At 54.3% G+C, this 27352-nt stretch overlaps 10 protein-coding genes across 10 annotated transcripts, besides 1 other annotated feature; 4 read left to right on the top strand and 6 right to left on the bottom strand.

Moving 5' to 3' along the window:
- Window positions 1–558: 558 nt before the first annotated feature.
- PG985_012370 (TOS1-like glycosyl hydrolase-domain-containing protein) lies at window positions 559–2061 on the top strand (the record flags this gene model as incomplete). Its single annotated transcript, XM_066832136.1, has 3 exons — window positions 559–792; window positions 856–1379; window positions 1437–2061. 3 exons carry the CDS (start codon window positions 559–561, stop codon window positions 2059–2061), a joined length of 1383 nt encoding a protein of 460 aa, XP_066680186.1.
- Window positions 2062–3078: 1017 nt separating this feature from the next.
- Window positions 3079–4144, bottom strand: PG985_012369 (NMRAL1 protein; the record flags this gene model as incomplete). The annotated part of the gene is made up of 4 exons (XM_066832135.1): window positions 3079–3662; window positions 3735–3786; window positions 3865–4002; window positions 4064–4144. Coding segments are annotated over 4 exons (855 nt in total), but the record flags the coding sequence as incomplete, so codon positions are not given.
- A 168-nt stretch (window positions 4145–4312) lies between these two features.
- Window positions 4313–4330: a sequence feature (Short protein (PG985_012368, KAK7914665.1) was converted to a misc_feature.).
- A 1563-nt stretch (window positions 4331–5893) lies between these two features.
- On the bottom strand, window positions 5894–7364 carry PG985_012367 (uncharacterized protein; the record flags this gene model as incomplete). Its single annotated transcript, XM_066832134.1, has 3 exons — window positions 5894–6618; window positions 6678–7205; window positions 7313–7364. 3 exons carry the CDS (start codon window positions 7362–7364, stop codon window positions 5894–5896), a joined length of 1305 nt encoding a protein of 434 aa, XP_066680184.1.
- Window positions 7365–8552: 1188 nt separating this feature from the next.
- On the bottom strand, window positions 8553–10314 carry PG985_012366 (NCS1 nucleoside transporter; the record flags this gene model as incomplete). Its single annotated transcript, XM_066832133.1, has 3 exons — window positions 8553–9649; window positions 9737–9953; window positions 10036–10314. 3 exons carry the CDS (start codon window positions 10312–10314, stop codon window positions 8553–8555), a joined length of 1593 nt encoding a protein of 530 aa, XP_066680183.1.
- Window positions 10315–13255: 2941 nt separating this feature from the next.
- On the top strand, window positions 13256–13666 carry PG985_012365 (uncharacterized protein; the record flags this gene model as incomplete). The annotated part of the gene is made up of 1 exon (XM_066832132.1): window positions 13256–13666. The coding sequence occupies one exon, from the start codon at window positions 13256–13258 to the stop codon at window positions 13664–13666; it is 411 nt and encodes a 136-aa protein (XP_066680182.1).
- A 3330-nt stretch (window positions 13667–16996) lies between these two features.
- PG985_012364 (Isochorismatase hydrolase) lies at window positions 16997–17982 on the bottom strand (the record flags this gene model as incomplete). The annotated part of the gene is made up of 3 exons (XM_066832131.1): window positions 16997–17056; window positions 17165–17623; window positions 17686–17982. 3 exons carry the CDS (start codon window positions 17980–17982, stop codon window positions 16997–16999), a joined length of 816 nt encoding a protein of 271 aa, XP_066680181.1.
- A 1181-nt stretch (window positions 17983–19163) lies between these two features.
- PG985_012363 (ribosome recycling factor) lies at window positions 19164–20137 on the top strand (the record flags this gene model as incomplete). The annotated part of the gene is made up of 2 exons (XM_066832130.1): window positions 19164–19240; window positions 19306–20137. The coding sequence occupies 2 exons, from the start codon at window positions 19164–19166 to the stop codon at window positions 20135–20137; spliced, it is 909 nt and encodes a 302-aa protein (XP_066680180.1).
- Window positions 20138–20390: 253 nt separating this feature from the next.
- PG985_012362 (uncharacterized protein) lies at window positions 20391–21629 on the bottom strand (the record flags this gene model as incomplete). The annotated part of the gene is made up of 1 exon (XM_066832129.1): window positions 20391–21629. The coding sequence occupies one exon, from the start codon at window positions 21627–21629 to the stop codon at window positions 20391–20393; it is 1239 nt and encodes a 412-aa protein (XP_066680179.1).
- A 424-nt stretch (window positions 21630–22053) lies between these two features.
- PG985_012361 (Glutarate-semialdehyde dehydrogenase) lies at window positions 22054–23753 on the bottom strand (the record flags this gene model as incomplete). Its single annotated transcript, XM_066832128.1, has 2 exons — window positions 22054–23532; window positions 23622–23753. 2 exons carry the CDS (start codon window positions 23751–23753, stop codon window positions 22054–22056), a joined length of 1611 nt encoding a protein of 536 aa, XP_066680178.1.
- A 1653-nt stretch (window positions 23754–25406) lies between these two features.
- Window positions 25407–27238, top strand: PG985_012360 (Beta-glucuronidase; the record flags this gene model as incomplete). Its single annotated transcript, XM_066832127.1, has 3 exons — window positions 25407–25575; window positions 25637–26264; window positions 26341–27238. The coding sequence occupies 3 exons, from the start codon at window positions 25407–25409 to the stop codon at window positions 27236–27238; spliced, it is 1695 nt and encodes a 564-aa protein (XP_066680177.1).
- Between the last annotated feature and the right edge of the window lie 114 nt (window positions 27239–27352).

Below are 27352 nucleotides of genomic sequence, written 5' to 3'. Positions count from 1 at the left end.
GAGCTGCGGAGGGGAGCGCCTGTGGAGGGTGTGTCGACAACAATCGCCAGGTACTACGGATACTAGTAGTACTATCGCAAGCACAAGCTATGCATCAGCTTACCCACTTGGGGTTCCCTGGCTGGTCCAGAATCTTTAATCTCGCTATTATCCCTCCTTGATGTGTTGTATATCTGACTCTCCTCCCGCCTCCCCCTTCGTTTCCCCGGCCTGTGGATTCGTCTCGCACCAAAAGCAAACCTGTTCGCCTTTCTTTGACGGAAGCGAATCGTCCACTCATTGTCCGGTGATATTTCTCACTAAGTCGCTCCTTAACATATTCACCACCGCAATTCCGACTGCTTCATTGTTTGTTGCAGCTGACCACCTGAATTGCCACTTTCATTTCACCGGCTAGCCACTACTGCTTGTCGACCTCAAACGTCAAGAGATAAGAACCCCAGCCTCGCTTGCGACGTTGGACAACCGTTTCGGAAAGAGCCCACCTCGCCTTTGTTCGAAGGGATTTCGAGCACGCAAACAGACGTTGGAAACAGGCCAAGCTAGTTCCTACTCGCGATGAAGTACTCCATGGTCTTTGCCGCTGCTGCGGCTACGACCGTTTCTGCCGGAAACACTGGCCAATGTAACGAGGAGGGTGGTAACTTCTTCTGCACGGCCGTCAAGGCTCTGCAGTACGATGGCTTGAATGTTGCTGGCACTTACAAGGCTGTCACCTCCATGACCCAGGATGGAGGCTGCACTTTCGCGGACGTCCCCTTCTCCGGTCCCATCGCCCCCTTTGATGAAGATGTAAGCAAACAATAACAACAATAACAACGGCATCAAGACACACGGGACTGACTTTGCTCTCAGCTTTCTATCCACCTGCGTGGACCTGCTACCATCCAGAAGCTGGCTGTTTACACCCCCAAAGCAAACTCGAAGAGAGACGCCCCTGCGCCTCACTCCAAGCGCCACGGCCACCAGCACCTCCACAAGAAGTTCCAGCATGAGCACAGCCATGAGGAGCGCGCCGTTGGCGACACTGTCCACGCCAAGATTAACGGCCAGGATGTGTCCTGGACAAACACCTGGGATGGAAAGGGTGCGGCGTCTCCCGAAGTTGCTGCCCCTGTCGCCGCGCCCGCGGCCCAGGCAGCTGCCGACGTCGACGTCGCAGCGAGCAAGTTCGTCAAGTCGGAAAAGATTGCTTCTGCCCCCAACGCGGGCTCGTCGGGCTCCTCGTACCCCCAGGCTTCCCCCAAGAAGACCGACACTTCCAGCGTGCCCGCTGGGGACTACGCACGTATTGGATACTACGATGCTCTGTCTGGCCAGGCAGATGGAATCACTTTCCTGGGTAACTACGGTGGCGACGGATCCGGTGTTTGGGACAAGTAAGAGGCTCCCCTTGTCCAATCCTCGCTTTCATGTCTAATCTAATCTATCTGCAGGACCTGGGGCAACTCTCTGTCTTACCTCAGCGAGGATGGCACCAAGGGTGCGGCATCTCCTACCGTGCTCAAGAACGGCCTGATTCCTGATGCCACGGAGATTGCTATCTTCTCCGACAAGCCTTGCACAGACAAGGATGCCACTTGCGGTTACTACCGCCCCGGCACTGTTGCTTACCAGGGTTTCAAGGGTGCGGACAAGGTCTTCACCTTCAGGCTTACCATGCCGGACAACGGCGAGACGGGCTGGAACAAGAACATGCCCGCCTGCTGGCTGCTGAACGGCAAGATCCCCCGTACCGGCCAGTACAACGATTGCTCTTGCTGGAAGTCCGGCTGCGGCGAGTTCGACGTCATCGAGGTTCTGGCCTCGGGTGACACCAAGTGCAAGTCCACCTTCCACTACACCAACTCCATTGGCAACTCGGACTACATCAAGCGCCCCACCCTCGGCTTCGCCAACTACGCCGTCATCTTCTCCAAGGCCCACTCCAGCGCCTCGGTCAAGGTCCTTCCCGACGACTTTGAGCACAGCGTCGCCCTCACCTCTGACCAGGTCGAGGCCATGATTGCCGACGACGCCAAGAACCCCGGCAGTGTCAGCAAGATGGCCATCCCCGTTTAAGGGATACACGGAGCTGCGCGTTGGATTCCGGAGGTGGCAAGAAGCGGTTTTTTATTTCAGAGGCGTGTGTTCTTGATTTGTCCCATTCAACAAAAAAACCTTCTTGCTTATTCTTGGATATCTTGCCCTGTCCCCCTCAAGATACCCCCTATATATTCATATACCTTACGAGCGAATACATGTGATTTCCCCAAATATTTTAGCCGTGTTGGCAATCCTGGCCTTATGTGTATCCTTACCCTGTAATTGACATGATGGTTAAAGCCTGTTCTAAGAAGCTTACTTCTCTGGACAGAAGAACTACTAATTGCTGGAATACGCTGTGATAATCTGCCCATGGGCCAACTCAATTCTTTATTCCTGGTGGCGTATAATGGTCTCGTTTTTGGCCTCATCGCTCTTGTTCAGTGGCCTGAGTATAAGCCTGGGTTATCTTGAAAGAGTTGCCTAAGGTATTTGGCAAGATATACATTTGCTAGATGGAGTAATTGATTCCTGGATGATGGGATAATAACTGTCGACGGAACAGTTCGCGAATGTGTTCATTGTCGTACGTTTTGCTAATCATCTGCTACTGGGACGATGTTCGTAATAACTGACCCATCTTCAATATCGCAAAACGAGACCGGTCCCCATATCTGCTGGCTCGTGAGACCAAAACGTGGCGGAGCTTCGTGATGCCCATTCCAGCGGTCCCTGATGCTGCGCCTCGCCATCTCCTAGGAGCGAGACGCTTGGATTCGTGATTGCCACCGGATAGCGTTCATGTAGAGACCGTTATTGATGGCGTCCGTCGCTAGTCGTCCAACATCAAGAACTCATGGTTGCGTGAAGGAATGGGCAATTGGGACAAATTCTGTTGGTCACAAATACTACTTCTCCTAATAATAACTCTTCATGATATCTTTCCAGTTTCTCACTCACCCCGTCATTCTCTCACAATTGCACCAACTCTCTCCCACTCCCTCACTCTGCGAATACATAACCATTTTGACTTGTTTTCCTCCTTGCGCTTCCCTACTTCAGACCCGCAAACGCCGGCGCCGTCTTGGCGTACCCCTTCCAGGTCGTCAGGGGGTCCTCAATCAGCCCGTGCGTCCAGTCGAGCGAGTCCCCGCCGTAGTAGCCGAAGTCGCTCATGAGGCGCATGTTCTCGTACAGCTCCTCAGCGGCGAAGTCGGGCAGTCCGGCCCCCTTGAGGGCGGCGAAGTACGCGTCCTTGGGCACCTCGAAGTAACGAGCCGTCTGTGATGGAAAAAGCTCCTGGAAGTCCGCGACGATCTGTTCCGCCGTCATGTACGCCGTCGCGGCAAGGAACCGCTTGCCCAGGACCGCGTCGCGGTGCAGCACCATGGCCTTGACGTACTTTCCCGTGTCGCCCGGGTGGTACATGGGGATCTGGGTCTGGCCCGGGAACGGCAGGCCCAGGGTCCAGGTGCCGTCGTCGTCGTCGTCGGACTTCCGGAAGTTGCCGCCGGGCAAATTGCTCATGTAGAAGCCCGGCATGAAGAAGGCGGCGGCGATCCCCAGCTCGCGGATATACTCCTCGACTGTCGCCTTGCTGTCGAAGTGGTAGACGTGCGGGAGTGCTCCCTTTGACACTTATGCGTGAAGCCAGTGTTAGTTCCAGTGTGGACATACATGACCTCTCAGGGGTATAAGGAAGAGCTTACGCTTGTTGACGTTATGTAGGGAGCTCCAGATCAGGAATTCCACGTTGGCCTCCTATAACAACATCATTGTAAGCTAATCGTGCCGCGGCTTTGGTAACCCTACTCGCCCATAGCCAATAATATCACATACCTGGGCAGCGTCAGCAAGGTTCTTTCCCTGTTGCACCTCCAACTTGTCGTCCATCTTCTCCCAGTAGTTGGTGACGGCGAAGACTGCGTACGACCCCTTCAAAGCTTCCACAATAGACGTCTTGTCGTTCAAATCGGCCTGGTCACCACCATCAGTATTCATGCCCATTACCCGAGACTCCTGCAAAAAGGCGACTCACCGACACGACTTCAACGCCCTGAGCGGCAAGCTTCTTGGATGAGTCCTTGGTGACGTCGCGAGTGACGCCCCGGACGGACCACTCGTTCTTGAGCTTGGCATCGTGGAGGAAGGTCTGGACGACGGATCCGCCCTGGTTGCCGGTGGCGCCTATCAGATCTCGACGTTAGTATTCACTTTTCTTTGGGAATTGACAGGATGTCCCAGGAGGGAAGTAAGTCACTTACCGAAGACAGTGATGAGCTTCTTGTCAGTCATAGTTGCGATTTCTGTCGGATTCGATCAAAAAGGGGTATAGGTGGTCGGATATGGCGAGAGGTAACTGTCTCCAAGCTAAGGTTCAACGGGATGGGTATTTGATACCAAGTTTAGAATACACAGAAGACTTTGTGATGGTTTGTTGTAAGTCGGTGTTCTTGTCAGATTGAGCAGATGATGCGAAATGGTGACGATTGAATGTGTTCAGCGTTATTTGATTGATCTTGTAAACCAAGCGATGCTATTGATGTTTATATACACATCGACGTCTCAAACGCGACATGACAGGTGCTATATTTACATGCATAGAAGGAGGCGGTTGAGTTGATGTGCTTGCTAAGGCTGTTCTAAGAATGCCTGCAGGTGCTGACTATTCTGTGTGAAGCTCGTCACAAACTCAAAAGCCGACAGGTACGGATACGGAGGGGGGTTGCAAAGCAGCAGCATCATCATGGCGTCCCGTGAAAGGCACCGCCCGAAGGTGACTAATGAAAGTCGTGGGGGGAAGAGTAGACCGGAAAGGGTGCTAATAGCGAAGACCGCGAGATTCCGCGCTACCCAGACAACGATTATTCAGCACCGCGGCCTAGCGATTGATTAGCAATTCATTATTGAAGATGACCTGAACGCCAAGGCTATGTGGCTTGCGCAGGAGGACAGCAGCACAGAGCTACACGCCTGTCGCCTTTCTATGTTGCATAGAATCAACTGGTCAAATGACCTGCTGTCAGCATGACATGATGCTGATCGAGTGTGCTCGCAACTGGTACACCAATTGCGGGGGATGGATGGGCTGGAACAGTCTACGCGCTTAATTACAGTAGACAGCTTCTCATAAGAAGATCGGTGCATCAGTAAATCCATCTTAAGCGCGTCTCGTGGTCGAACACAGTCTCTAAACTGCCGGAAGCGGCTCAACCAAACCGACCAACATATCTCTGCGATGCTTCACCCAAGCAAGCGGACCAGTTCCTGAAAGGAGGATTTATGATAGATGTGAAGTTGTATAGATACCCGTTTTTGTACACCGCTTCTAACGCTAAAAACTCATCTGTACATAAACAGCTGAATAAAAGGATACGTCGGCCCAATGGCCGTTGCCTTGGAAACCGCCACCTCTTGGCTGTTAAAACTCGGCCATCCTGCAGAATGTCACCGCGACTTGCTTCAGAGTCAGTCGCACACGTAAGCAAGTGCCCTAGAACAAAAGAAAGGAGAATTCCCATCGCTGAATGCAAAATTAAACTAGGACGACATATACCCATCGCCCCATTTCGTGTAGTGATCAACCTGCCACCTTCAGTTTTTCCCCACGTGTGGCATGTAAAGGGTGTTGATCGTATTGTTTTAGACGAACCCAGGGACACATACAGGCAGTGATCATCGGAGGTTCATAAGGCGTGGGAGCCGTAAACAGTGGCCCTGATATTCTGAACCATCCTCTGCCAGCTTGATGCCCTGTGCCCTATCAAATCCGCCTTCCGAACCAGAGGGATGCGCGTCTCTTCGTGATGCTCCCAGCTCGTCAATATTATTTTGGCGAAACGACTGTAATGATGCCGTTATCGTCCCTCTAAGAATAAAACTGTGACTTCTGGAAGCCCTCGAGTGTAGCGTCGTTCGGCTTGCCACCTGCTGCTGCAGGCATCGGCGCAGTAGCGCTAGTAATAGAGCTGGTGCGAGTAGTTCCAGGCTCGCTGGCAGCTGCCTTGATAGCAGCCAGGGGCTGGCCCGCCCGTCTGGCGGTCTCGAGAAATGTGGAAGGCAACCAGCCAACACGGGTGTCCCTGGATCGGCATTTCCACCATTCACTTGGGGCACCTGTTTGGGGATCGTTCTTCGATAACACAGCTACAAAGTCGCCTTTCTTGACGGCTAGGTCGGTGCCTTGCGCTCCAGTCTGTGGGGCAAAGTCGTAAAGGACGCGGCAGAATTCGAGCTGGCTGGTTGCATCACTTGCGTTGGCTGCTTCTAAGCGCTTTCGTTCTTCTTCTTGAGAAGCAGCAAAAGACCGGATCACTCTGGTCATCACATAGGGGAGACCGAAGGCAGCAAGCAAGAAGAAAACCAGGGGCTTCCGGTTGGGCTTAGGCTGTGCAGGCGCGCCACCCGGAGGAGCCTTTCGACCCTCAAATCGCGCAAAGGCAGCGGGTGTGAGTGCGGTAGCATCGGCAGGTGGTGGCCGGCCCGTGATCTTCGCAAGGAGTGTCCTGATCCAACGCATTAGGGTAAAGATGCCCATAACTGAGCCCAAAGTGTCACGAAGGTTGCCGAACTGCTCGGCGACTGATACCATTGCTGTGTTGGTGTTAGTGGATGATCCAATGCCGTATGAACACGTAGACTCCATCACGTACCGAAGAAACTTGAATGTGTCGCCATATATGTGCTCTCCAGCATCTGGGCGAAGCCGCCAAAGGCACCAACAATGCCCTCGAGCATCTGGAATGTCGCCATGGTGCTGTTGTTAAAGGTGTTCGTGAGGCTATTGGCGTTCGGGTCGTTCGGGTTCATACCACCGCCGTACATGCCTCCCATGCCTCCCATTCCACCGTAGCCACCGTAGCCGCCCATGCCCATGCCTCCCATGCCGCCGTAGCCACCGTAGCCGCCCATGCCGCCGCCGTACATGCTTGAGCCGTAGCCACCCATGCCACCAAATCTATTGTAGGGCGACGAGTACGTAGAGTTGTATGGAGAGCTTCCTAGGCGACTGTATGCAGAAGCGTTTTGGTTGACGGACGAGGCGAGAGAGTCTGGACGCGGTGGTATGGCGGGAGAGGAGTCTGTTGCCGTGGAGATAGACGAGGGTGCGGATAAGGAGTTCTGAGCCGCAGGCATAGAAACCCCGGATGCGGTGGGAGATGGAGCTGCCATTGTTGCTGCTGCAATCAGCGCGATGTTCAATAACCAACACGACCGCAAATAGCTCGAAGTCAGGTGCACGACCTGGCGACGGTCAATCGAGCGACGGGGGAATAAGGAAACCTACCGGCAGAACTTGTCGCGCCGCCTCGTTCCCACGGCTTAGGGGGCGAGGCCATTGCGTGCACTTAGAAGTGTTATGCCGAGTTTGATCCAGTCGGGCGAGGATGTCGTATTGGAAGGTCGCAGGCCGTCGAATGACCAGGAGGTCCAACGGAGGTGTTTATCTGCCGGCCACCGGCCTTTGTCGCAAAGCGACTCGCGTATTTGTGCCTGATCTCGGTGGAACCCAACCTGCACAAAGAGATTTGCTGGATATCAAGAAGCGGATTGCAAGTGCAAGCAAAGCGAGGCAAAGTCGCCTGTTCCGATATGCCTGCGAAAGTTAAGGAAATGTATGTCGTTGGTTGAAGGCTGGGAATGTCAGTCGACGACCGGAGTCTAGGGTGTGGGTCAGAGGTTTACAAAGGACGGCTAGAAGAAGTTCTGGGGTCATTGAGAGGGCCCCGTCATTGATTGCGGAGCGGAGAGTTGGCCAGTGAGTGAGCCAGAGCCAAGAGGCGACTTTCCCGACCGAGTCTCCCTTGTGAAAGTGCCTCGGCACTACGAGAATGCCTCTCATTGGCAGCTACGGCTGTGGTGGATCATGTGACCTTGCAGGTGCCCTGCTCTGTGACTGTACTTGGGTACATGTACCTTCCCACTTCAATGCTTAAATCCTCTGAACACTCCCTGAACTCCCCAATGTTCATACGTACGTGCATGCAGACAAACATGTATGTCACTCAGTCAAACAAACTACCGTTTTCGTATCGATGCCCTTTTCGAAGAGGTCTCTTCCGGGACATGAAACAAGAACGAGGCGGCAATGACACGTGCCTTCTGATTAACAGTAATCCAGTGATGTCCCTTGCGTTCATGTATTCCTAATTCGTTCTCTCTGTACAGTTTTACCCCTGTAAGTTTGTTAATTCACGGGCACCGTTTCGGACTTTGGACGATTTTCGACAGGCTTTACGAATATAGACGATACATCGATAAATCGAGGGTATACGGAAGAGTTCAGAAGTACTTCGGCCGCATAAATTATACTCACAGGGTCTGCGCAAACATCTGATGAATTAACAAACAAACAGGGGTAAGACTGTATATCGAGCCTATGTCTATGGGATTCTTCTAGAAGAGAAGAGAGCGATACTAATCATTGCAGCCAATTTTTCCCAGGCACTAACCTACATAGTATAATTAGAGACGCCAGCCGACTGAAAGATATCCAAATAAATATCTTTAACACACACGTATCTTCTTCATCTCTTGAAATAACTCCTCTCGAAAGTCCTGAGCACAGAATACGAGACCGCAGCAAAGCAAAAGGCCAGCTCAAACCCTATGTCGCCACCGGCCTCGGCGCCGCACAGCTTGCCGATAGGGCCCGTGAACCACACCTGCGCCATGCCCAGCACCGCGCCCATGATGCCGAAGCCAAACGCGGAGACGGCGGCGTATCCGGGTGGCAGGAGTCCCGGCTCGGTGTAATCCTCGGGTTGGTACCCGTCGTAGCTGCGGCGGAATAGGAAATGCTCGGACAGGGAGATGCCCTCGTAGATGGCGAGCCAGTAGCCGATGAGGAGCATGAAGTTCTCGAGCCAGTTCTCGAAGTGGTCGTAGCCCGGGATAGAGATGGCCACGTAGATGCAGGTGCCCAGGAACGTCCACACGAAGCGCGGCACCCGCTGCGTACCCCGCGCCAGCACCTGCATCGACAGCGACACCGAGTAGATGTTGGGGCAGTTGTTGGCAATGATGGACAGCGCCATGACCACGAGGCAGAACTCGCCGAACCGCCCCAGCGGCGGCACCAGCACGGCGGCAAGCACACCGCCGACTTTTGACTCGGCGTAAGCAGCCTGGTAGACCGGGTTCGAGCTGGCCGCTGTCATGACGGCGGCGCCGAGCAGCTCCGTGAAGCAAAGGGGAAGGAAGAGGCCAGCAAAAGTCCATATGAAGATAGAAGTTGACTTCGTGTTGACGGGTTGGTAGACCGTGTAATCGGCCGCATATGAGGTCCAGCCGGTAGCGAAGCCATATATGGATGCTGCGAAGGACAGAATGCTACCAGCCTCAGCTGCGCCTGTCGCGAGAGGCAGGCCACTGCTGAACTGGCCAGAGTGGGCAAATTCGCCTATGACGATAAGGAATATGATGAAGCAAGGAATCCACGACCATCGCTCATAAAGGTGCACAATCCTGTATCCGAAGACGCAGATAATCAAAGTAGCGACGGCGATTATCAGAATTCCGGCCCAGCCTGGGAAGCTAGGGTTGATGGCGTGAAAAAGCTGCGCGCCTACGATGACATTGACAGATGACCATCCGATACAGGCGAGGATATTGAAGCAAGCAACTGCGCCAAACGATTAGATCAATACATCATTTTTGTGATAACAAGCTGCAAAGGAACGTGCAGCGCCTGTAGGCAAGCAAGACTTACTCAACTTCACACCGTAAAAGCCGAACCAGAACCGTGATAGCGCCATCTGACGCAGGCCGAAACGGGGTCCGAAGGTAGAGAAGAAACAGATGGGCAGGACCCCAAGCGCGTTGATGAAGATAATCGTCAGCGCCGTCTCGACGTAACCAAGTCCAAACACGGGCTGGGACAGTGCGCCGATGGCGAACGACGAGACAACCATGTTGGCTGAGAGCCACTTCCCAATGCAGTCTGGTTAGCATTTATATAAAACCACTTAACAGCCAGCAGCAGGAGCAGGAACAACACGATTTACTCACCATGGTCCCGACTTCACTCATGCTCTCTTTCGTCCGCTCATCGCTGGGCACGCGCTCAATACCTCGCTGTTCAACGCCCAACTTGCCGGCCATCTTCTGGACCCTGGCGTACCAGGAGTCGCCGGCAGTGAAGTCCTCCTCGGGCACCGCGTTGCCATGACCAGTGCCGCTGCCGCTGCTGCTGCCGACGTAGCATGCCTCGGTGTCGGTCCCGGCCCCGGTGTCCCTGTCGGTGCTTGACTTCTCGACATCATGATTGGACTTTACTGGGAGCCCCATGGTGGTGAAAATTTGGTTTCGGTTTGCTATGGGCCTTGACCTTATAAGTCGGCCGATGAGTAACAACCCGGGTTGGAAGACGGGTTCAGATGACAACAAGCACCGTCAATGTGATTGTTCTCAAATGATCGGGTCGCTCTTGTGAGGCGACTCCTTCCGCGTTCTCAACCTTCCGAAAACTGACTCAATGACACAATGCTCAACAGCTATTGTAAGGAGCTTATTGTTTAGATGGACGAGTCTCGGCCGATCCGGAAGGCGCCGATAGGTTATGAGACTCTAGGCCGAGGGCTCTTTATAAATAATGTACTTTGCCACAGGAAGGAGAGCGGACATGGTGAGCATATATGTAGATCCAGCGAAGACGGACGTGTATCCCTGGTGATCCTACATATGTAATTGGGGGCTCTGCCACATCCGTATGCGTGGAAGGGGGTCGGGCTGCATGGTTTGCGGAGGCCAAGCTCTCCCGGGATGGGCCATGCTCAGATACTGCCGTCGAGATACTCGGGAGTGGGATTCAATTGGCTTGATTAGGGCTGTGATGGCAATGGGAACTACATAATGCAATGCAGTAAATTTTCAGCAGTTGTGGAGGTCCGAATGGAGATAAGCAAGCTGCAGCTTGAAGATATACACCCCTGTCGATGGGTGGGTTGCCAGGGATGCGTATCCAGGGAATTGCCGGGACCCCCCCTCTCCCATCCTTACAATCCCTACACCACCACTCACCTCCACCCCAATCGGGTAGATTATAGCCACCCGAAACATTTGCCTTATCGTCGACAGCCGAGCGAGCTCCAGACAAATAACAACCAAATCCATGCCACAAGAGGAACGCCTGCGCTCGGGACTTTTCTTTATCTCTTACACGTCCAACTCGTAATCACAACAACACCTTGGTCAGGAGCTTGCTCTTATCAGCATGATTTCGCCCTTGACAGGTCTGCCGCGAACACACAAGGGAGAGTGCGTCATGTGTATACCAACCCTGTGCCACCACGCCAGATGCCGACGCAACGAGGTAAGCTTGTCAAACTTCGCCTAGTAAACTTGATGGGATCAGATGGGACCATATACGGCGCCTGCTACCATCGGCGCAGTACAGTAGACTACTCCGTCCGGCACCAAGGTCCGATCTGCGTCACAATTCCCCTTTCTTGGGTAACAGGGACTGGATATTTCTCTGCTCCGGCATCAGATTCGTCGAGATCTGAGACAACATCGAAAGCAGGCACCGGGCCCGTATCGGTGTTACCAATACTAAATAGATAAAGTCAAGAAGGTGCACACATTCCAATAGATGGACTTTCTTTTCTAGCGCCGCCAGTCTGCTTCTTGGTGGTGGTACCGAGGCAAACCTCCGACGACTGGTAGATCACGACCTTTCAGCGCGCAACTTCTCGCGAACGAGTTTCCAGGTTTCCGTCGACAGCCCATCCTGGGCGCTTAATTTCATCCTGTCGAGATCGGTTGCTTGCACACAACCCAGCTAACATGCGAGGAGGTTACGCCAATCTGCTGTGCAGAATGCCACAGCAGCCGGGGACGCTGTGTGCCACAGGACACGCGGATGATGGTCGGTAGAGGCTGTATTACCTAACATGACAAGTACACCCTCGTTGCGACCCCGTGAACATCCCTTATGGAGACACCGCAGTGTCAGCTACTTGTCTTGCGGTATCATAATTTCGGATGAACGCGCGCCCAGCCAGAAGCCGCCGCCGCCGCCCCTATCCATATATCGTCTGCGACTCGACTTTATAGGAAGGCGCAAAGAGGAAAGAGGCGCAAGTAAAGTACTTGAATGTCGCAGATTTCTTCCGCAAGGGTCGGTGAATTTTCTGTCGGGAATCGCCCGGCGAGATCGGAATCATACCTAACGTTTGTTTCATGAGTTGTCCATGGCCGCTGAGTTTCTCATCTCGCCATGGTTACTGGCGGGTCTCTCAAGAAAGTCATCATCATCAATCTGAATCTCTGCCGCCTGCTGATTTAGCGGGGGGATCCTGGGCAATGAATCGCGAGCTAACCCCCTCCCATCTTGGTCACTGCCGTGGTGACAATCGTATGATGTGGTGAACGGCAGCTCTTTCTGACGGTGGTTGTAGAGCAGTGGTAAAACATGCAGGCGATGTTTGCTAAACGTTGCTCCAACATGTCGTTACCCGTGATTCCTCTCAAGCTTAAATAGTTACCGCGACCAACCCTCTGAAACATGGTCTCAGGGACGATATTGAACAAAAATCAGGGGCTGCAGAAACTACGCGTCAGCTGAATTGGCCCGGCATATTTCGGGGGTATTCCACCGTGTAGACAAGTCTTTCGACCTGTCTAGATACATCCCCCGAGCCGAGGGAGCAGTGTGTTGTTCGTCGCGTCATGATTTTGCGTGCTTGAACTGATAGGGACTGTGGTTTCTTGAGGGCCGCTAAGAGACTCATGAAAACATTCCCACGGGTGGAAAGATATATTGAAACGAATGAGCGGCATTCAGGCGAATAGATCCCATCCTTGTAGATCCGCATTGTAGAAAGGTAATTTAGCAACCCAACTTTCGATAGATGCTGTGAGGTGACCCCGCAACTACCGATGCTGCACAAGAACCTGATCAGCATGCTTTCGAAGAACAAGCACGACATGAGCGCGAACGAGCTGCTGGGTGGCTGCGAGGGTAAAACGAGCAGAGCACTCCGCCTCGGTGCTGTCAATGTGACAGTTGTCTCGAGGGCACTTGAGCCAAGGAAAAGCACTCGCTTCGGTCGAAGTTGCTGGTCAAAACTGCGTATGGCTAAGCTTGCTGGGACCCAGGAAGTCGATCCGAGGGTCCGCCGGCTTTTGGTGATACGGCTGGCGAGATCCACCATACAGAAGAAGGGTTTTGGCCACGAATTCAGCAATGAAAGTGGATGAGCCACCGGGCTGACGGCAAATAGTCGAAATGAGATGGCCGCCTGATATTCTCATTCGTGGTGCCAAACTAAACGTCGTTGGCTTTCCCTCCATTGGCAGGATAACAGAAAGCTGTAAAGGCCACGGTTGCACTAATGAGGGCTGGTTCGAGAAACATGGACATCGGGAAGTTGGTGACGCCTATCTTGTCAGTCTGGACAAACCTCTTTCCATTCATGCGACAAAACAACTGCTTGGTGCGCTCGGGGCGGAACTCCCGATCTTGCCAACACCATCCGCTCCTGAGGACATGTTTCGAGGCGGAACTATGATGTGCGCCCGTGCACAGAGCGCAAGCCAGAGCCGTAGAAGCAAGAAGCTGCTGGATCTGCTGAAGCCACAGCGGACTGAGATTCAGTGGTGTGGAGTTGAAGCACTGACTAAATCGCCGCCGGATTGACGAGCAACCGCTCTATCCGAACCAACGATTAGTGCCGGTGCTCTCAGCCCGTGGCGGCCCCCATCGAAAGAGTTTGGCCAAGGAGCCAAGGAAAATGGAATATATCGGTTACCCGGCACATTGCCGATTGATTTTCTTGGATTCCAACTTCGATGGGCTTTGGCTGCGAGCCTGGTAATTAAAAGTGTGACCAGGCGCAGGTGCCGAATAACTAGAGACGGTTGGTGAAAAAGAAGCGTTTCACTGACGAGGAGCTGATAGGCATTTGAAGCTCAGGTGGTTTCTAGAACTCTCAATTACGACCTCGGACCAAATAAGCTTATCCGTACCGTAGATCTGAACGTCACCAGGCTGGGCACACGTCGACCCCTCAGCCACACTGGCACTCACTCGGTTTGAAATGACTAAAACAAGTAGCGAAGTATGTAGTCCAGTTGTTTAGGGCTGGTAGTATCAGGTTGGTGGCTCGAGTGCTAAAGAATACGACCTATCGAGTTGCTATTCTCGTACGGCCTAGGGAGCCTAGCAACTGGGAACCTCGTGTGGAAGCGAAAGAACCCTCATCCGGCTTGGTTTCTCGAGCGGCCCCCTTCGGGCTGTCGGGCTATCCGTGTATGATATTCAGCTTACCGAGCGCGGGCTGGGCTGGCTGCGACTGATGAGCCACGCCGCCACAAGAGCCGTTCTTATGCAACAACCAATTGCGCAATTGCCAGTCTCCAGCCAGCTGGGTCGCCATCTCGTCCGGGGACTTCACCGTCATCATCACCACCACCACCAGACGGAAACCTTACGAAACGGCCACTTGGACACCTGTGCTGTTTTGGCCATGGCGCCAGTGTCAGACATGATCTGCCATCACGCATTACTCACGCATTACTCACGCACCGCCCGGCAACGATGCGGCGCGCAAAAGCGCACATGGCAAAAATAAAACACAGAAGCTGCCTCGTAACAAAACATGCCTGCACACTTTACTCGTACCCTTGAAAGGCACCATTGGCTGTTGAGTCGTTCTATGCCTATTTCCAATTAGTCCCCGGCCGCAACGGGTCCCTTCCCACCCAACGTATGGAGCTTACTGGATACGAATGGCAACCTTGCTCACGCTAGCCTACTAAATTCATTTGCGTGTACTTGTATTCACCTCTGATGTTGAGCTGCTGCTGGGCTTCATTTATTAGAAGCATGTCTGCTGTTTGAAGGCTTCCTTCTGCGACCCCTTCATTCGTGGAACTCTCTGCTTGTCTATTGTCGTTTCGCATACCCGTCATTTGTTTGCCTGGCAATACACTCGTTACATCACCTGTAATTTTTGAGCCAGTGACACCACAGCCATACCCTCCCTACATACATCTAATCACATTAATAAGTACCCGACTTACACCACCCACTGGTAACTGCCCATCTTGATTCCGTCGTTACCACAACCAGCCGGTCGACTACACAACACATCACAATCGCTTGATACCACCCGGACACCTATTCACCATGAGGTTCAACATGCTGCTTTCTGCTGTTGCGGCTACTCTCTCACTTGGCGCTATGGTGCAAGCTTCGCCGATTACATGCCCAGATGTAAGCCGTCCAACTAAGCCAAGGCTCATTTGCTAGCCGAGATCAGGGACTAACACCACTTTCTCTTGACAGTCTACTCGCGATGCCATTCTGAAAGGCGACACTCCTCCTGAGCGATGCTGCAGTTACGGACAATGCAAAGGAGAGGTGGTCATCATCTCAGGATGATACTGATGTTACATCCAAAAATGAAAAGACCAAGACAACCGAATTGACGACATTTACGACACAACAACTTTTTTCTTGAGTTGCCTTCACCTGGCAACTCCGGCCCCAAAGCAACGCATGCTTGGAGGCATCTTCAGCATTTGCAGCATTTTCACCCGGCGTTCTGACTTGGCCTGCGATTTACACGGAGCGCCTGAGAATCACGACAACCAGCGAGGCTCTTTCATCCAAGACATGGGGCCGTTCGGCGTTCAGCATTTTCGATGTTACCTATCTTGTTGCGCTTGGCGGGGTAGCAGAAGAGACATGGGTTCGGTTTTTTGACAGGGGCCCACTCGATCCATTGTCGAACTGCAAGAAACCAGCCAATATCGTACTACCGATATGGAGTTGAGCATCACGAGTGGAGTGGTATACTCTAGTTGGAGGGGCCATAGCAATCTAACCGAGGATTGAACGGAGTTTTGCACATATTGTTCACCGTGATCATCATAAGTCGTCCGGAAAGAATCATGATGGCTGGGTTATCGGTCCAGGAGGATAGGATCAACAAGCAATATTGAAAGCACACTCACCAACACTCAGTCGGTCAAACAGATGTTGGACCAATCGTTGGGCCACGCTATTTAATTGAACTTTGCTCCCATTCGTTCGTCTAGACTCTACACATGCACAGACATAGTACAGGACTATTGCGACACTTTTGAACAAATGGTTGGCTCTCATTTCTCGTGTCTGCATGAACAGCATTTCATACATGGCATATGTAGAGCATTATGGTCTGCAGTTCCTTATCAGATCCCCGCGTTCAATCCCACTGTCTCCGCGCGACGCTGCATACGAGCCTCAAGCACTTTCTACATCTGGAAGGTCGAGCTATGGACCAGAACATGTCAACAAAGCCTCGGGAAGATAAGCCTCCTCCTCACGAGTGAGCAGGGCACAAGGTTCAGATTGGAGAAGCCCTTCCCGGCTCAAGTGGAGAACGAAAAAATGTCCAAATGACGGACCCGCCGGACGTGAACACAATCCGAACCATCGTGCCGGTAAGCGGACCGAATACCATCTCAAATCGTTCGTTCGCGACCAGCAAAGCTTGGCACCAACACGGCCAAGCATTGGTCCTGGAGCCTTGATGGCCATGCATTTGGCTTACTCACGGTCTCAGCGGCGCTCACCACATGGCTCTGTTGACTTTGGCAGTAGAGGTCATAAGCGATAGCAGGATGTCGCGAAACCCGCTCGGCCAAAATGGAAGGCGAGTAAGCAAACCTCTTTGCTGAGTCGGCATGTTCGAGTTGGTCGCAAACACGACGCATGCAGGTGGGCTGCAACGACCGAGCTCGTACGTATCAAGCTTTGCACGTTTACCATTTCCATTACAACATGCGAGCCGACTTGGTTTCGAGTCAACTCGACATTGTGACGAACAAATCTTACATGGGGACACCTGGTTTGAGATGAGATAGATATTTCGATGTGCTCTGATTGTCATGCTACAGGTGTTCGAACCCCCAATGCCACGACTCGTGTGCCTTTGCAGGCCTCCCTGGGCGAGCCTGTCTAGAAGGCCTCGTTTACTCATCACCGAGCCAGGGTTCCGTCAGCAAATGACTTGCTATCGACAACAAACCCATACGAGTTCTAGCTAAGCATTAGCATACGTTTGTCTCCTTCGATGTTACCTAGTGGGAGGGGGGAGGGCATCTCGACTGCACATATGTCGTGCCGGCGATGGAGAATTAGACTCACAGCCACGTTCCACAAACAGACGCCCTGGCCGTTCGGCGTGGTCGTCGCGCAACAGTCCTCGATCATCACGCAATCCCACCCGGCATTGTATGCATTGGTCAGGGTGCCCAGCACGCACTGGTCCGTGTTGACGCCCGCGAACAAGAGGGTCCTCGTATTGGTCGCCTCGAGGTGGCGCCACAGCGGCTGCGACTCGCACCAGAGCCCCGACATGCGGTCCTTGGCGCAGTGCGCGTCCTCCGGCCGGACCGCCGCCGCCGCGACGAGCGGCGCGTAGATCTCCGCGTTCCACTCCCCCGCCATGAGCGCCTGCCCCTTGCCGTCCCCCAGGTCGGCGCCGAGGCCGTGCCGGACGGGGCTGTGCGACGGGTCGATCAGGGTTCGCGAGAAGCTGCGCTGCACGCTGGCCGGGATGGCGGGGAGGTCGATCTCGCTGAGGCCCCAGTTGAGCCAGATTACCTGTCCACACGGGCGCCATCAGGGCTTGGCATCCCCTTGAGCACATCCGAGCGACGACGTACCTGAATCCCGACTTCACGGCATTTCTCAATGACCTTCAATATCGGTTCGACCGTAGCTAAGCCCGCAGGATAAGTCCGGCATCGAGCATCCAGGAAGTAGTTCTGCATGTCTACGACCACCAGCGCCGACTGCGCCGGGTCGATCGTGATAGATGTATCAGGAGGGCCCTGTGTCGTAGCCATGGTAAACTTCTTCTCGGAACCTTGGATATTCCCACGTGTTAGGTCATACGTCTTGGTGTCGCGCATGTAATGCCACTGGTCACCCTGCGGGCCAAATGATAAGTCTGGAGCCATGCTTGTTTGCTATTATTAAGGCAACGGATAAATATTTCTGAATACTCTCCCGGGTATTATATTTCAACGAACCCCTGATACAGTTAACAGACCTGGAAAACAACAGATGTTAAGGCCGTCCAGGAGGGGTCTGATATGTATGAATCGCAGCCAGGGGACTGAGAACTCCGGGTATTAGTCGAGTAAGTTGCCGGAAACAAGAACGGGAAACAGTCACCCCGCCTTTGATAATGTACCCCGCCATCAGTTCGAGCTGGTGAAACCAGCCAGTGAGTGTCTAGGTAGTTCTTATTCTAGATAGAAATCCAACGACAGTGGTTTTCTACTGTCGATGCATTCAAGTCTGTTAGCACTGGTATTGGAGCCAATGACATAAATGGCTCATGATCTGATTATTATGTCTACCCATGTGACCTAATTTCATACATGTACGGGACCAGCAGAGTAACCCCTCGTGATACCCTTTCACATAATAAGGGGCAGTCACTAATGAGACACCAAGGGGCGATAAAATAACTGGCTATTGCCGGAACAGCCAACGGCGGCATAGCTAGCCATAGATTCGTTAATGGTAATTACTGACTGACAGTAACTGCTGCGTGTCGAATATAAGAAAGCATTGGAGTGCTGCTGGTACCCTATATATATATCATGTCTTCTTCGGGCAGGGCTAGCTTCATAAACCTACCACACATATAGGATGTATACATAAGTTTGAGCGTGTTCTCCATCCAAGAAAGGCAGGGTCGGTCGAAGAATAAGCGTTTGTGGCTCAAAGATGCGCATAAATTGCATCTAGCTCCAGGATGCCACAGGGCAAATGCAAAAAAGTTGATCGATGCAGGGATCGAACCTGCGATCCTCTGCGTAACTAAGAATTGTAAAGCAGATGCCTTAACCGCTGGGCCAATCGACCGCTGGAGATGACGATGCTGGTCAAAAAGATGCATTATAATGAATACAATGAAAGCGGGTGGTAAGTCAAGGGGTTGGGGATCCAGGGGCTGTTCTAGAGCCAGGGGCTAGCTAGCGGAAAATCCACTGGGCTCCCAGCCACAGCGACGTATTTGCATCAGCCACATCCCACTATCTGTTATCAGAGCTAACAATGGAGCGTAAGGGTGCTTTAGCTCAAGGTTGGTAGGCATGGCGGGACATGAAGCTCTCAAAAGCTCAGAATCATGACAGCCAGAACGAGTGCCACAACCGTCGCAGCGCTCCTGCGACATAGCAGTGCAAAGTGTGAGCTGCGGAGCATGTAAGCCGGCCCAATTGACTCGCTGGGCCACCCAGAGGACCGTTTATTGATCTTTCAGTCCCTAGCTTGCAAGTCGGCGCAAGACCAACAGCTGCTGCTGCTATCAGAGGCGCTGCCACATCTACCACGCCTATCACCACTCCCGGAAATTTGAGCCACTACCGCTCCCTCCACACCACGCCGACATGGCTCAAGAAAAAGGGCCGCGAAGAGAAGGAGCAAGCCCGTGCCCGCCCCGCTGCCGACTCAGGCAAAAGCAGCGGCGGCGGCGGTAGCACCTCCAGCGGCGCAAGCAGTTCCCAACACCTCACCCCGACGCCCGAGGAAGCGCTCGACTTCGCCGACGTGGAATCGCGCCTGGCCAAGCTCTCCTCGCACGCGAACGAGTCCCTGAAGAAGATCAAGGGCGGCGGCCGCTTCAACCCGGACCTGATCGGGGCCGTCAAAGTGCAGCCGGACCGCAAGGAGTCGTCGGTGTCGTACCCGATCCGGGAGCTGGCGTCGGTGATCCCCAAGGGCGGGCGGACGATCTCGCTGCTGGTGCACGAGGAGGCCTACATCAAGCCCATCATGAGCGCAATACAAACGCACCGGGACTTCAACCAGCAGCCGCAGCGGTCGCCCGACAACGAGCTCGAGCTCGTCATCAAGGTCGAGCCCGAGAAGCGCGAGGACCTGGCCAAGCGCGTCAAGGCCATCTGCCACGACTGGCGCGAGCGCATCCGCGACGTGCGCCAGCGCCGCGACAAGCTGCACGCCGCCTGGAAGAAGGACGGGTCCATGCTGCCCGACGCCAAGCGCAAGGCCGACACGGAGCTGGACAAGGTCATCAAGGCTGAAGTCGCCAAGGTGGACGCGGCCGAGAAGGAGACCATGAAGGCTGCCGAGGCAAAATAGGAGTAGACAACCTACTGGGACTCCGTAGCCATGTGCGGGAGACACTTTTTCAAACAATACAAGAACAAAAAGTTTAGGGAGTAGCTGGTTTGGTTGTAATTGGGATTTTTGGTACTATACAAGCAGCGACTCGTTGCGTATGTACATATTGTGTCTTTATGATATTACAATGTTTCCGCTTTGGTCTTACATGCGTGAATCGTTCTATAGCCCCAACCTTCCTTCCCAGTATCCGCGGTCCCGGGAGCTCTACCTATGCCTTGGCGTCCTTGCCTTTAGGAGCAGCTGGGCGAGCTGCGGCGGCCGCCTGCTGGGCTGGCAACATCGACTTGATCTTGGCCTCGATTCTGCGTTCTGCCGCGGCGTTCCACGTGCCCTCCCGCTTGACGTAGCTCCTCACGCTACCCACATGGTCGCCCGGCTGCGCAAACTGGGGGCCGTCGTACTTGCCCAGAAGCGCGGCGTCGAGGATCGCGCTCTTGGTCTCGGCGGGCGGGGCCTTGAACTCCATCTCGGCCCGCCGGCTGACGAACGTCTTGATCTCCTCCGAGGGGAAGAAGATGCCGTGGCCCTCCGTGTACTGCTTCTTGGCATCCGCCGGCCAGGGGATGTCGCCGGGGCTGTACGACCGCCCGCCGCCCAGGATGCGGGCCTGAGTCAGGGCCGTGGCGTGCTGGGCCAGGGGCGTGGTCGATGATGCGATGGCTGGCGCGTAGCCCGCGAGGTCGTTGATCAGGTCGAAGGCGGGGCTGTAGGGTTGGACGACGCCGCTCTCGAGCGGCTCGGCCCAGGTGTCGTAGTCGGGGTCTTCCGAGTCCTTGGCGGCGAACCGCTTGTACGAGTCCTCGTCCGCCCTGTTGGCGCGGTCCTTGCGGCGGCTCGGCCGGTCGTCGGAGTCGTCGTCTCGGCGGCGGCCGCCACGGCCACGGGCTCCTGCCATGGCTCCTCCACGTCCGCGAGCGGCGCCTCCTCCTCTGGCGGCGAAGCCACCTCCTCTGGCCACGAAGCCACCTCGGCCGCCGGCGAAGCCTCCGCGCGCTGTTCCTCCTGCTGCTCCCCGGCCACGGAAGCCGCCAGGCAGACCGCCGCGGATCACATCGCCGCCAGGGCCGCCGGCGCCGGGTCCTGGCCGTGTCTCCGTCGCAGAGCTGTCGGGCATCAGTCTTCTGGTGCCCAGGAATCGTCCTCCGGTGCCGCCTCGTAGACTGCCAACACTGATGACCTTGGGTGCCTCGGGGCCGGCTCGTGGTGTAGAGGCAGAAGGAGAATCGCCGGACTGGTTGCCTGGTGACCGGTCCTCCTGGCTCATGGAGAAGAGCTCCCTGACGGCCATCGCCGAGCGTTGGCGGCCAGTGGGTCTCTGGGGTTCGTCGTCACAACGGGCCTGCGCGATGGAGAATTGTCGGAGGGAAGTGGCGATGCCGTCGGCCACGCGATGCAGGTCAGGCCTGCCGCCGCGGGCGGCGGCGGATTGTAGAGGGTTTCGGAGCATTGGAGGGGGTGGGACAGGGCGTCGTTGTACTCGCTCGATGTTGGCTCACCTGCTGCAGGGCTCAGAATTTCGAGGTGAATTGGAGAGTAGCTCGAAAAGTTGACGGGTACTGGGGCCCATTTTTGATTGGCTCGGGGGCAGCCAATTAGGTTGGCCAATTCAACTAGACCGATATTGAATAGGCCTCATACACTCGTGCAAGACGAACGACATGATTTTGTTTTCAAGTTCATCTACTTGCAAATAGGATCAATCAAAAGATTTAATACTCATTCTGTACCTGATATCTATTGCACATATTCAAGAGTCTCATTGATTGCATATCAGACGAGAAATCCAAAGTTGTCGCTATCATCGCTTGAGATGCCGAGGGAGTGATATTGGAAACAGTTTCTTTCATTAACACATGTTCATTGCCTGATTCTTATTTGCTCTGAAGAGGTTGTCCCATTCCACCATAGGTAACCGTCTTGATGTGCTGGTATTCGTCAATGCCGTATTTTGAACCCTCGCGACCAAAGCCAGATTGCTTCACGCCACCAAAAGGCGCAGCGGTATCCGAGATCAACCCAGTGTTGACACCAACCATGCCCACCTCCAAAGCCTCAGCGACGCGGTGGATGCGCTGGAAGTCACGCGAGAAGAAGTAGCCTGCAAGTCCAACCTCTGCCTTATTGGCGAGATCCACGACCTCCTGCTCAGTCGAGAAGGGGAATATGCCAGCGACGGGACCGAATGTCTCCTCGGTGGCAATAGCCATGTCCTTCGTCATGCCGGTGATGACCGTGGGCTGGAAGAAGTTGGATCCCACATTAGACAGTCGCTGTCCGCCGACGAGTACCTGAGCCCCGTGCTTCTCTGCATCCTTCACATGAGACTCAACCTTGGACACAGCCCGGTCGTGGATCAAGGGTCCGTGGGTGATGCCCTCGGCGAAACCGTTGCCAACCTTGAAGGCCCTGACTTTCTCGGCGACCTTCTTGGAAAACTCGTCATAAATGCCTTCCTGCACGTAAATCCGGTTGGCGCAAACACACGTCTGACCCGACGAACGGAACTTGGACGCAATGGCGCCGGCCACAGCAGCGTCCACATCAGCATCGTCGAATACGATGAAGGGAGCATTTCCGCCCAGCTCCATGGACATGATTTTCAGTGTTGATGAAGCTTGCTTCATCAGTAGTTTTCCCACGGGCGTCGAGCCGGTGAAAGACACCTTCCGGATGGTCTCATGTGTTGTCAACAACTCGCCGATCTTAGGGGTGTTCTCAAGGGTCGTAATGACGTTCACGACACCCTTGGGAATCCCAGCCCGATGCGCCAACTCACACAGAGCCAAACTGGTGAAAGGCGTCTCGCCGGGTGCCTTGCATACTGTGGTGCAGCCAGCAGCCAGCGCCGGGCCGATTTTGCGAGTGATCATAGCGGCGGGGAAGTTCCACGGTGTGATGAGGCCCACAACACCGACCGGCTCCTTGATGGTAACGATGCGGTTACCAGGAATGGAAGCTGGGATGTGATCGCCGTGGATGCGGGGGGCTTCCTCACTGAACCATTCGAAGAAGTTGGCGGCATAAGTAACCTCGCCCTTGGCATCCGCGAGCGGCTTGCCGTTCTCCCAGGTGATGAGCGTCGCCAGATCCTCGGCGTTCTCCATCATCAGATCGTACCACTTGCGCAGCATCCTGGATCGCTCACGGCCCGTCTTGTGTCTGAATGATTTGAAGGCAGCGGACGCCGCCTCGATAGCCTTCTCGGTATCTGCGTTGTCGAACTCGGGGCATGTTGAAATCAGCTTGCCGGTCGACGGGTCATGAACTTCGAACGTCTTGCCAGACGCGGCCTTGACCCATTCGCCATTGACGTAACACACGTCGGTCTTCAAGAGCGACGGGTCCTTCAACTGTTTGCGCCAGCAGTGGTTAGCCAGCTACACACACATACATACACTTATCGAGGCTTGGCAGCCGGGGATTTAGTTATAGCACCTACCTTGGGTACGGACGCCATGTTGGAAGCTAGGCGGGTGAGTACTAATGGAAGCGTGGATCTCTGGAAGTTGGACTTGATGGGATATCTGGCGGATGATGCGATGGTCTTGTTCAAGCTTCGCAGGAGACTCATGGTGAAAGGAGGAGTAATCCAGGCACGACGCGAATGGGCGACACGGGACCAATTAATAGTTAGGAGACAAGAAGCCGATGGGCGGAGGCAAACATCTACTTGGGAAGATTGCGGGCAAGACTACCGAGGCGGACGTATATGGGTCAAATCACTGGAACCGTTTCCACGACAAAGCTAAGATCCGAAAGGTTTGGGAAACAAGCAACATTTGAACATGCAGGCAGCCTAGGTAGGTATCCTTCCAGCGCCTGGCCAGAGACAAACACCGCCGGGCAACAGGGTTGCGACAAGTGACGTTGATTTGACACCAGACGCCAGAGAGGACTGGAGCTCTCCAATGGCGTGCCCCTCGATTGAGGAGCTCAGTGTGGGGTAGTATATCCCAATACAGCAGGTCCATGCTGAGAACCGGGCGGGGCTTCGCGACATTGCCGATAGGTACAGTAGTCGTCTCTTTCTTCTGTAGGCCACAACCTACAAACTAGACGGGGAGCATGATGAGGCTATCGTCGCACTCCTATCTTACAATCAACTCCACTAAGCTTATCAGTGAGATTGCTATAAGTAATAGTACCGCATCCCGGGGCGTTTGTCGACAAGGGAAAACAAACGCTCTCTATCCGAAGTCGGACTCCTGTGTCGCATACACCTGCTGTTCTCGTGGTACAGGAAAAGGGCACTGCGGTTGAGTCAAGACTATCTATCTAGGTATATACTCGCTATCTTTGATCTTGGCTGGGCATCCAGGGGCCCTTCCTAGAGGCATTATCATCTCCAGCATCTGTTTAATAATCGGACATGTCCGGATTTCTTCTTTTCTTTGTTGAATACACAAGCTTGCTTATTACCTTCCACAGATCTGGTCTGTGGGAATGCGATCTTAATAATCGATAATGCGTTTGCGCGCCCTCCATGGCGGCATTCCTAATCACCGCGCAACTCAACGGCGGGTGATGCGTTTGGGCTTTGCTTAGGCCAAGGAAGAAGCCTTCCACACTCCTAAACTCAAGCATATGTTCCTAGCATACATATACGAGGAGATGGGTCACCACTGCAATAGGAGAGGATTCCATCTATCCTTTGGCCTGAATAATCCAGCTGTCCGAACATTAGATGGACCGCCCACGTGATTATCGTCCCAACCACACGAATCGCTATGACTGCCTCGTGTGGCTGTTTCAGTTTGCGATGAAGACTGCTGGCTTCTATGCAAGTTTCTATTTGCCGCATTGCAACGGAGTCACGGCCATCCGCCTTCCATAGGCGAACCAAATGCTTTGATCCCCCGCACTCGGGCATGGTGGCGGCATCTGCGCGTTACCCTTACTTGCTCCAATTGGGAAGCTGGTATAAACCTGGGAAGTCTTAAGATGCTTTAATATGACATATGATGTGTCGATCCGGTCATTGTGCACACCAGGTTTCTTGGATCTCTAGCTGACATATTCCGCGAAAGAGCGATGGGCGTAGGTATTCGTGTCCACGCCCGCCACCTCATGAAATCCCGTCAGGGTAGCACCACACAAAAGCTCGCGACGCAGCCTTTAGCCAGCTGCCAGTCACTTTTCTCTTGGTTGCAACAACCTCGGAGAAGACTTGCTAAGTTGCTCTGTGGAAATTCATCCTACCAGCTTCGCCAGCAAACGTGACACCATGAGACTTGTAGGAAATGTAGGCCTGGTGCTGCTCCGTGCCGGTGCTGTGCTATGCCATGTACGACGTCTTGCAGTCAGCCTTGATACCGCAGATATTAAGTCAGGAACTCCGTTGGATGGTTTCCTCAGTTACTCCATAGAGTTCTCATCGTTTCCCGACTTTGCTGGTGAGTACACAAATATCTTTGCCTTAAGTCTCATAGTAGCCACGACTGATATACAGTTTAGGAAACAAGAGTACTCCGAACACCTTCTCGGACAACCTACTGAACAATATTGGCTATCTGCAAGGCGACAAGCCGTACATACGGGTTGGTGGCAACACACAAGATTATGCCATCTACAATGAGAACTTGACGGTGGCTCTGAACGGCACGGTCAATGTGACCAGGTCGCCGGACTACCCAACGACCATAGAGATAGGCCCCTCGTTCTTCGAGTCTTATAGCACATGGCCCAACGTCAAGTTTTCGCACGGCTTTAACATGGGAGGCAACAACGACCCCCGAGTCCAGAACACTCTAACCCAAACCGCGGAACTTGCCTGTAAGGCGCTCGGTACTGACAAGCTCTATGTGTGGGAGTACGGAAACGAGGCCGACTTGTTCGCCACGAGTGCCCAAGGGCCGGTGAGGCCCTCCAACTACAACGAGTCCGATTATGTCAACGAGTGGCTCGACGGCGTGGCCGTCATTAAGAGCGTAATCCAGAAGAATTGCCCGGACCTGGCGCTCATTGATACGTACAAGTACATGGCGCCGTCCTTTGGCGGTGTTGCGAACCACCTCAAGGCTCCGTTAACCTGGGCAAATGGGCTCGATAATACCCAGAATATCAAGTACTTCTCTTCTCACAAGTAAGCCAAGCCTCATTGTCGCAACATCGATACCTTCGCGGTAGCTACATGCAATACTGATGCCTCGAAACCGCAGCTACATCAGCGGAGCCGCCACTCCGGGCGTCACGCTCCAGGGCACGCTGATGAACCACACACGTACGACCCTCAGTGTCGAGGCGCACGTTGATGAGTACAACGCCATTAACCCTGGCGTACCTCACATCATAGGCGAGGCCAACTCGCTCTACAACCAAGGGCGGCCGGGCCTGTCCAACTCTTTCGGCGCGGCGCTGTGGGGCATCGACTTTGCGCTCTACTGCGCCGCCCGCAACATCCAGCGCGTGCACATACACATGGGCACTAACTATCGGTATGCCTCGTGGCAGCCCGTCGAGACCCCGCGCGCCACTCGCGGCACCAAGGCCCCCTATTACGGAAACATCGCCGTGGCCGCCTTTCTCGGGAACCTGCGCATCGCCCCCGTCCGGGTCGCCCACCTGCCCCTTACCGGCGGCGACACCGAGGCCGCCTATGCGGCGTACGTCGGCGGCACCCTGAAGCGCGTCATGATCATTAACATGAACGCCTATAACTACACCAACACCAGTAGCAACCAAGAACACGCCACGGACTGCGGGTGTGACGGCAGTACCGGTGGGCCGAGTAGCTCGGGCGCGCCACCGCAGCGGCCCGCGCGGGCCTACAGCTTCACCGTCGGCGGCGGGGTGACGACGGCGCGCGTCCAGAGGCTGTACGCCAACGGCAGCGACGCCATCACGGGTATCACGTGGGACGGCTGGAGCTATAACTACGAGCTGGACCAGGGGCGCCCCGTCCGGCTGGGCAACGTGACGGTGGGCGAGACGCTCCAGGTCCAGAACGGCACGTTGGTCATCGCGGTGCCGGACTCGCAGGCCGTTGTGGTAACGCTGGGGGTGGCAGACGAGACACTGGATCGACCGAGCCGAGTGGGCCGGATAAGGAGGGCTTGATACTGCGGCATACTTAGTTTCTTCTATTTTTCCATACTTGAACGTATGTCCGTGGCAAGGTTCCCCTAAGGGCATCATGGTACACACAAAGACCAATATAGTACTGAAACCATC

Source organism: Apiospora marii, assembly GCF_038362585.1.
Source record: "Apiospora marii strain CBS 49790 chromosome Unknown utg000009l_segment0_segment0, whole genome shotgun sequence".
Classification (NCBI taxonomy): domain Eukaryota; kingdom Fungi; phylum Ascomycota; class Sordariomycetes; order Amphisphaeriales; family Apiosporaceae; genus Apiospora; species Apiospora marii.
The sequence above is the reverse complement of the archived record's forward strand: the minus strand, read 5'-3'. Positions and strand labels throughout refer to the sequence as shown.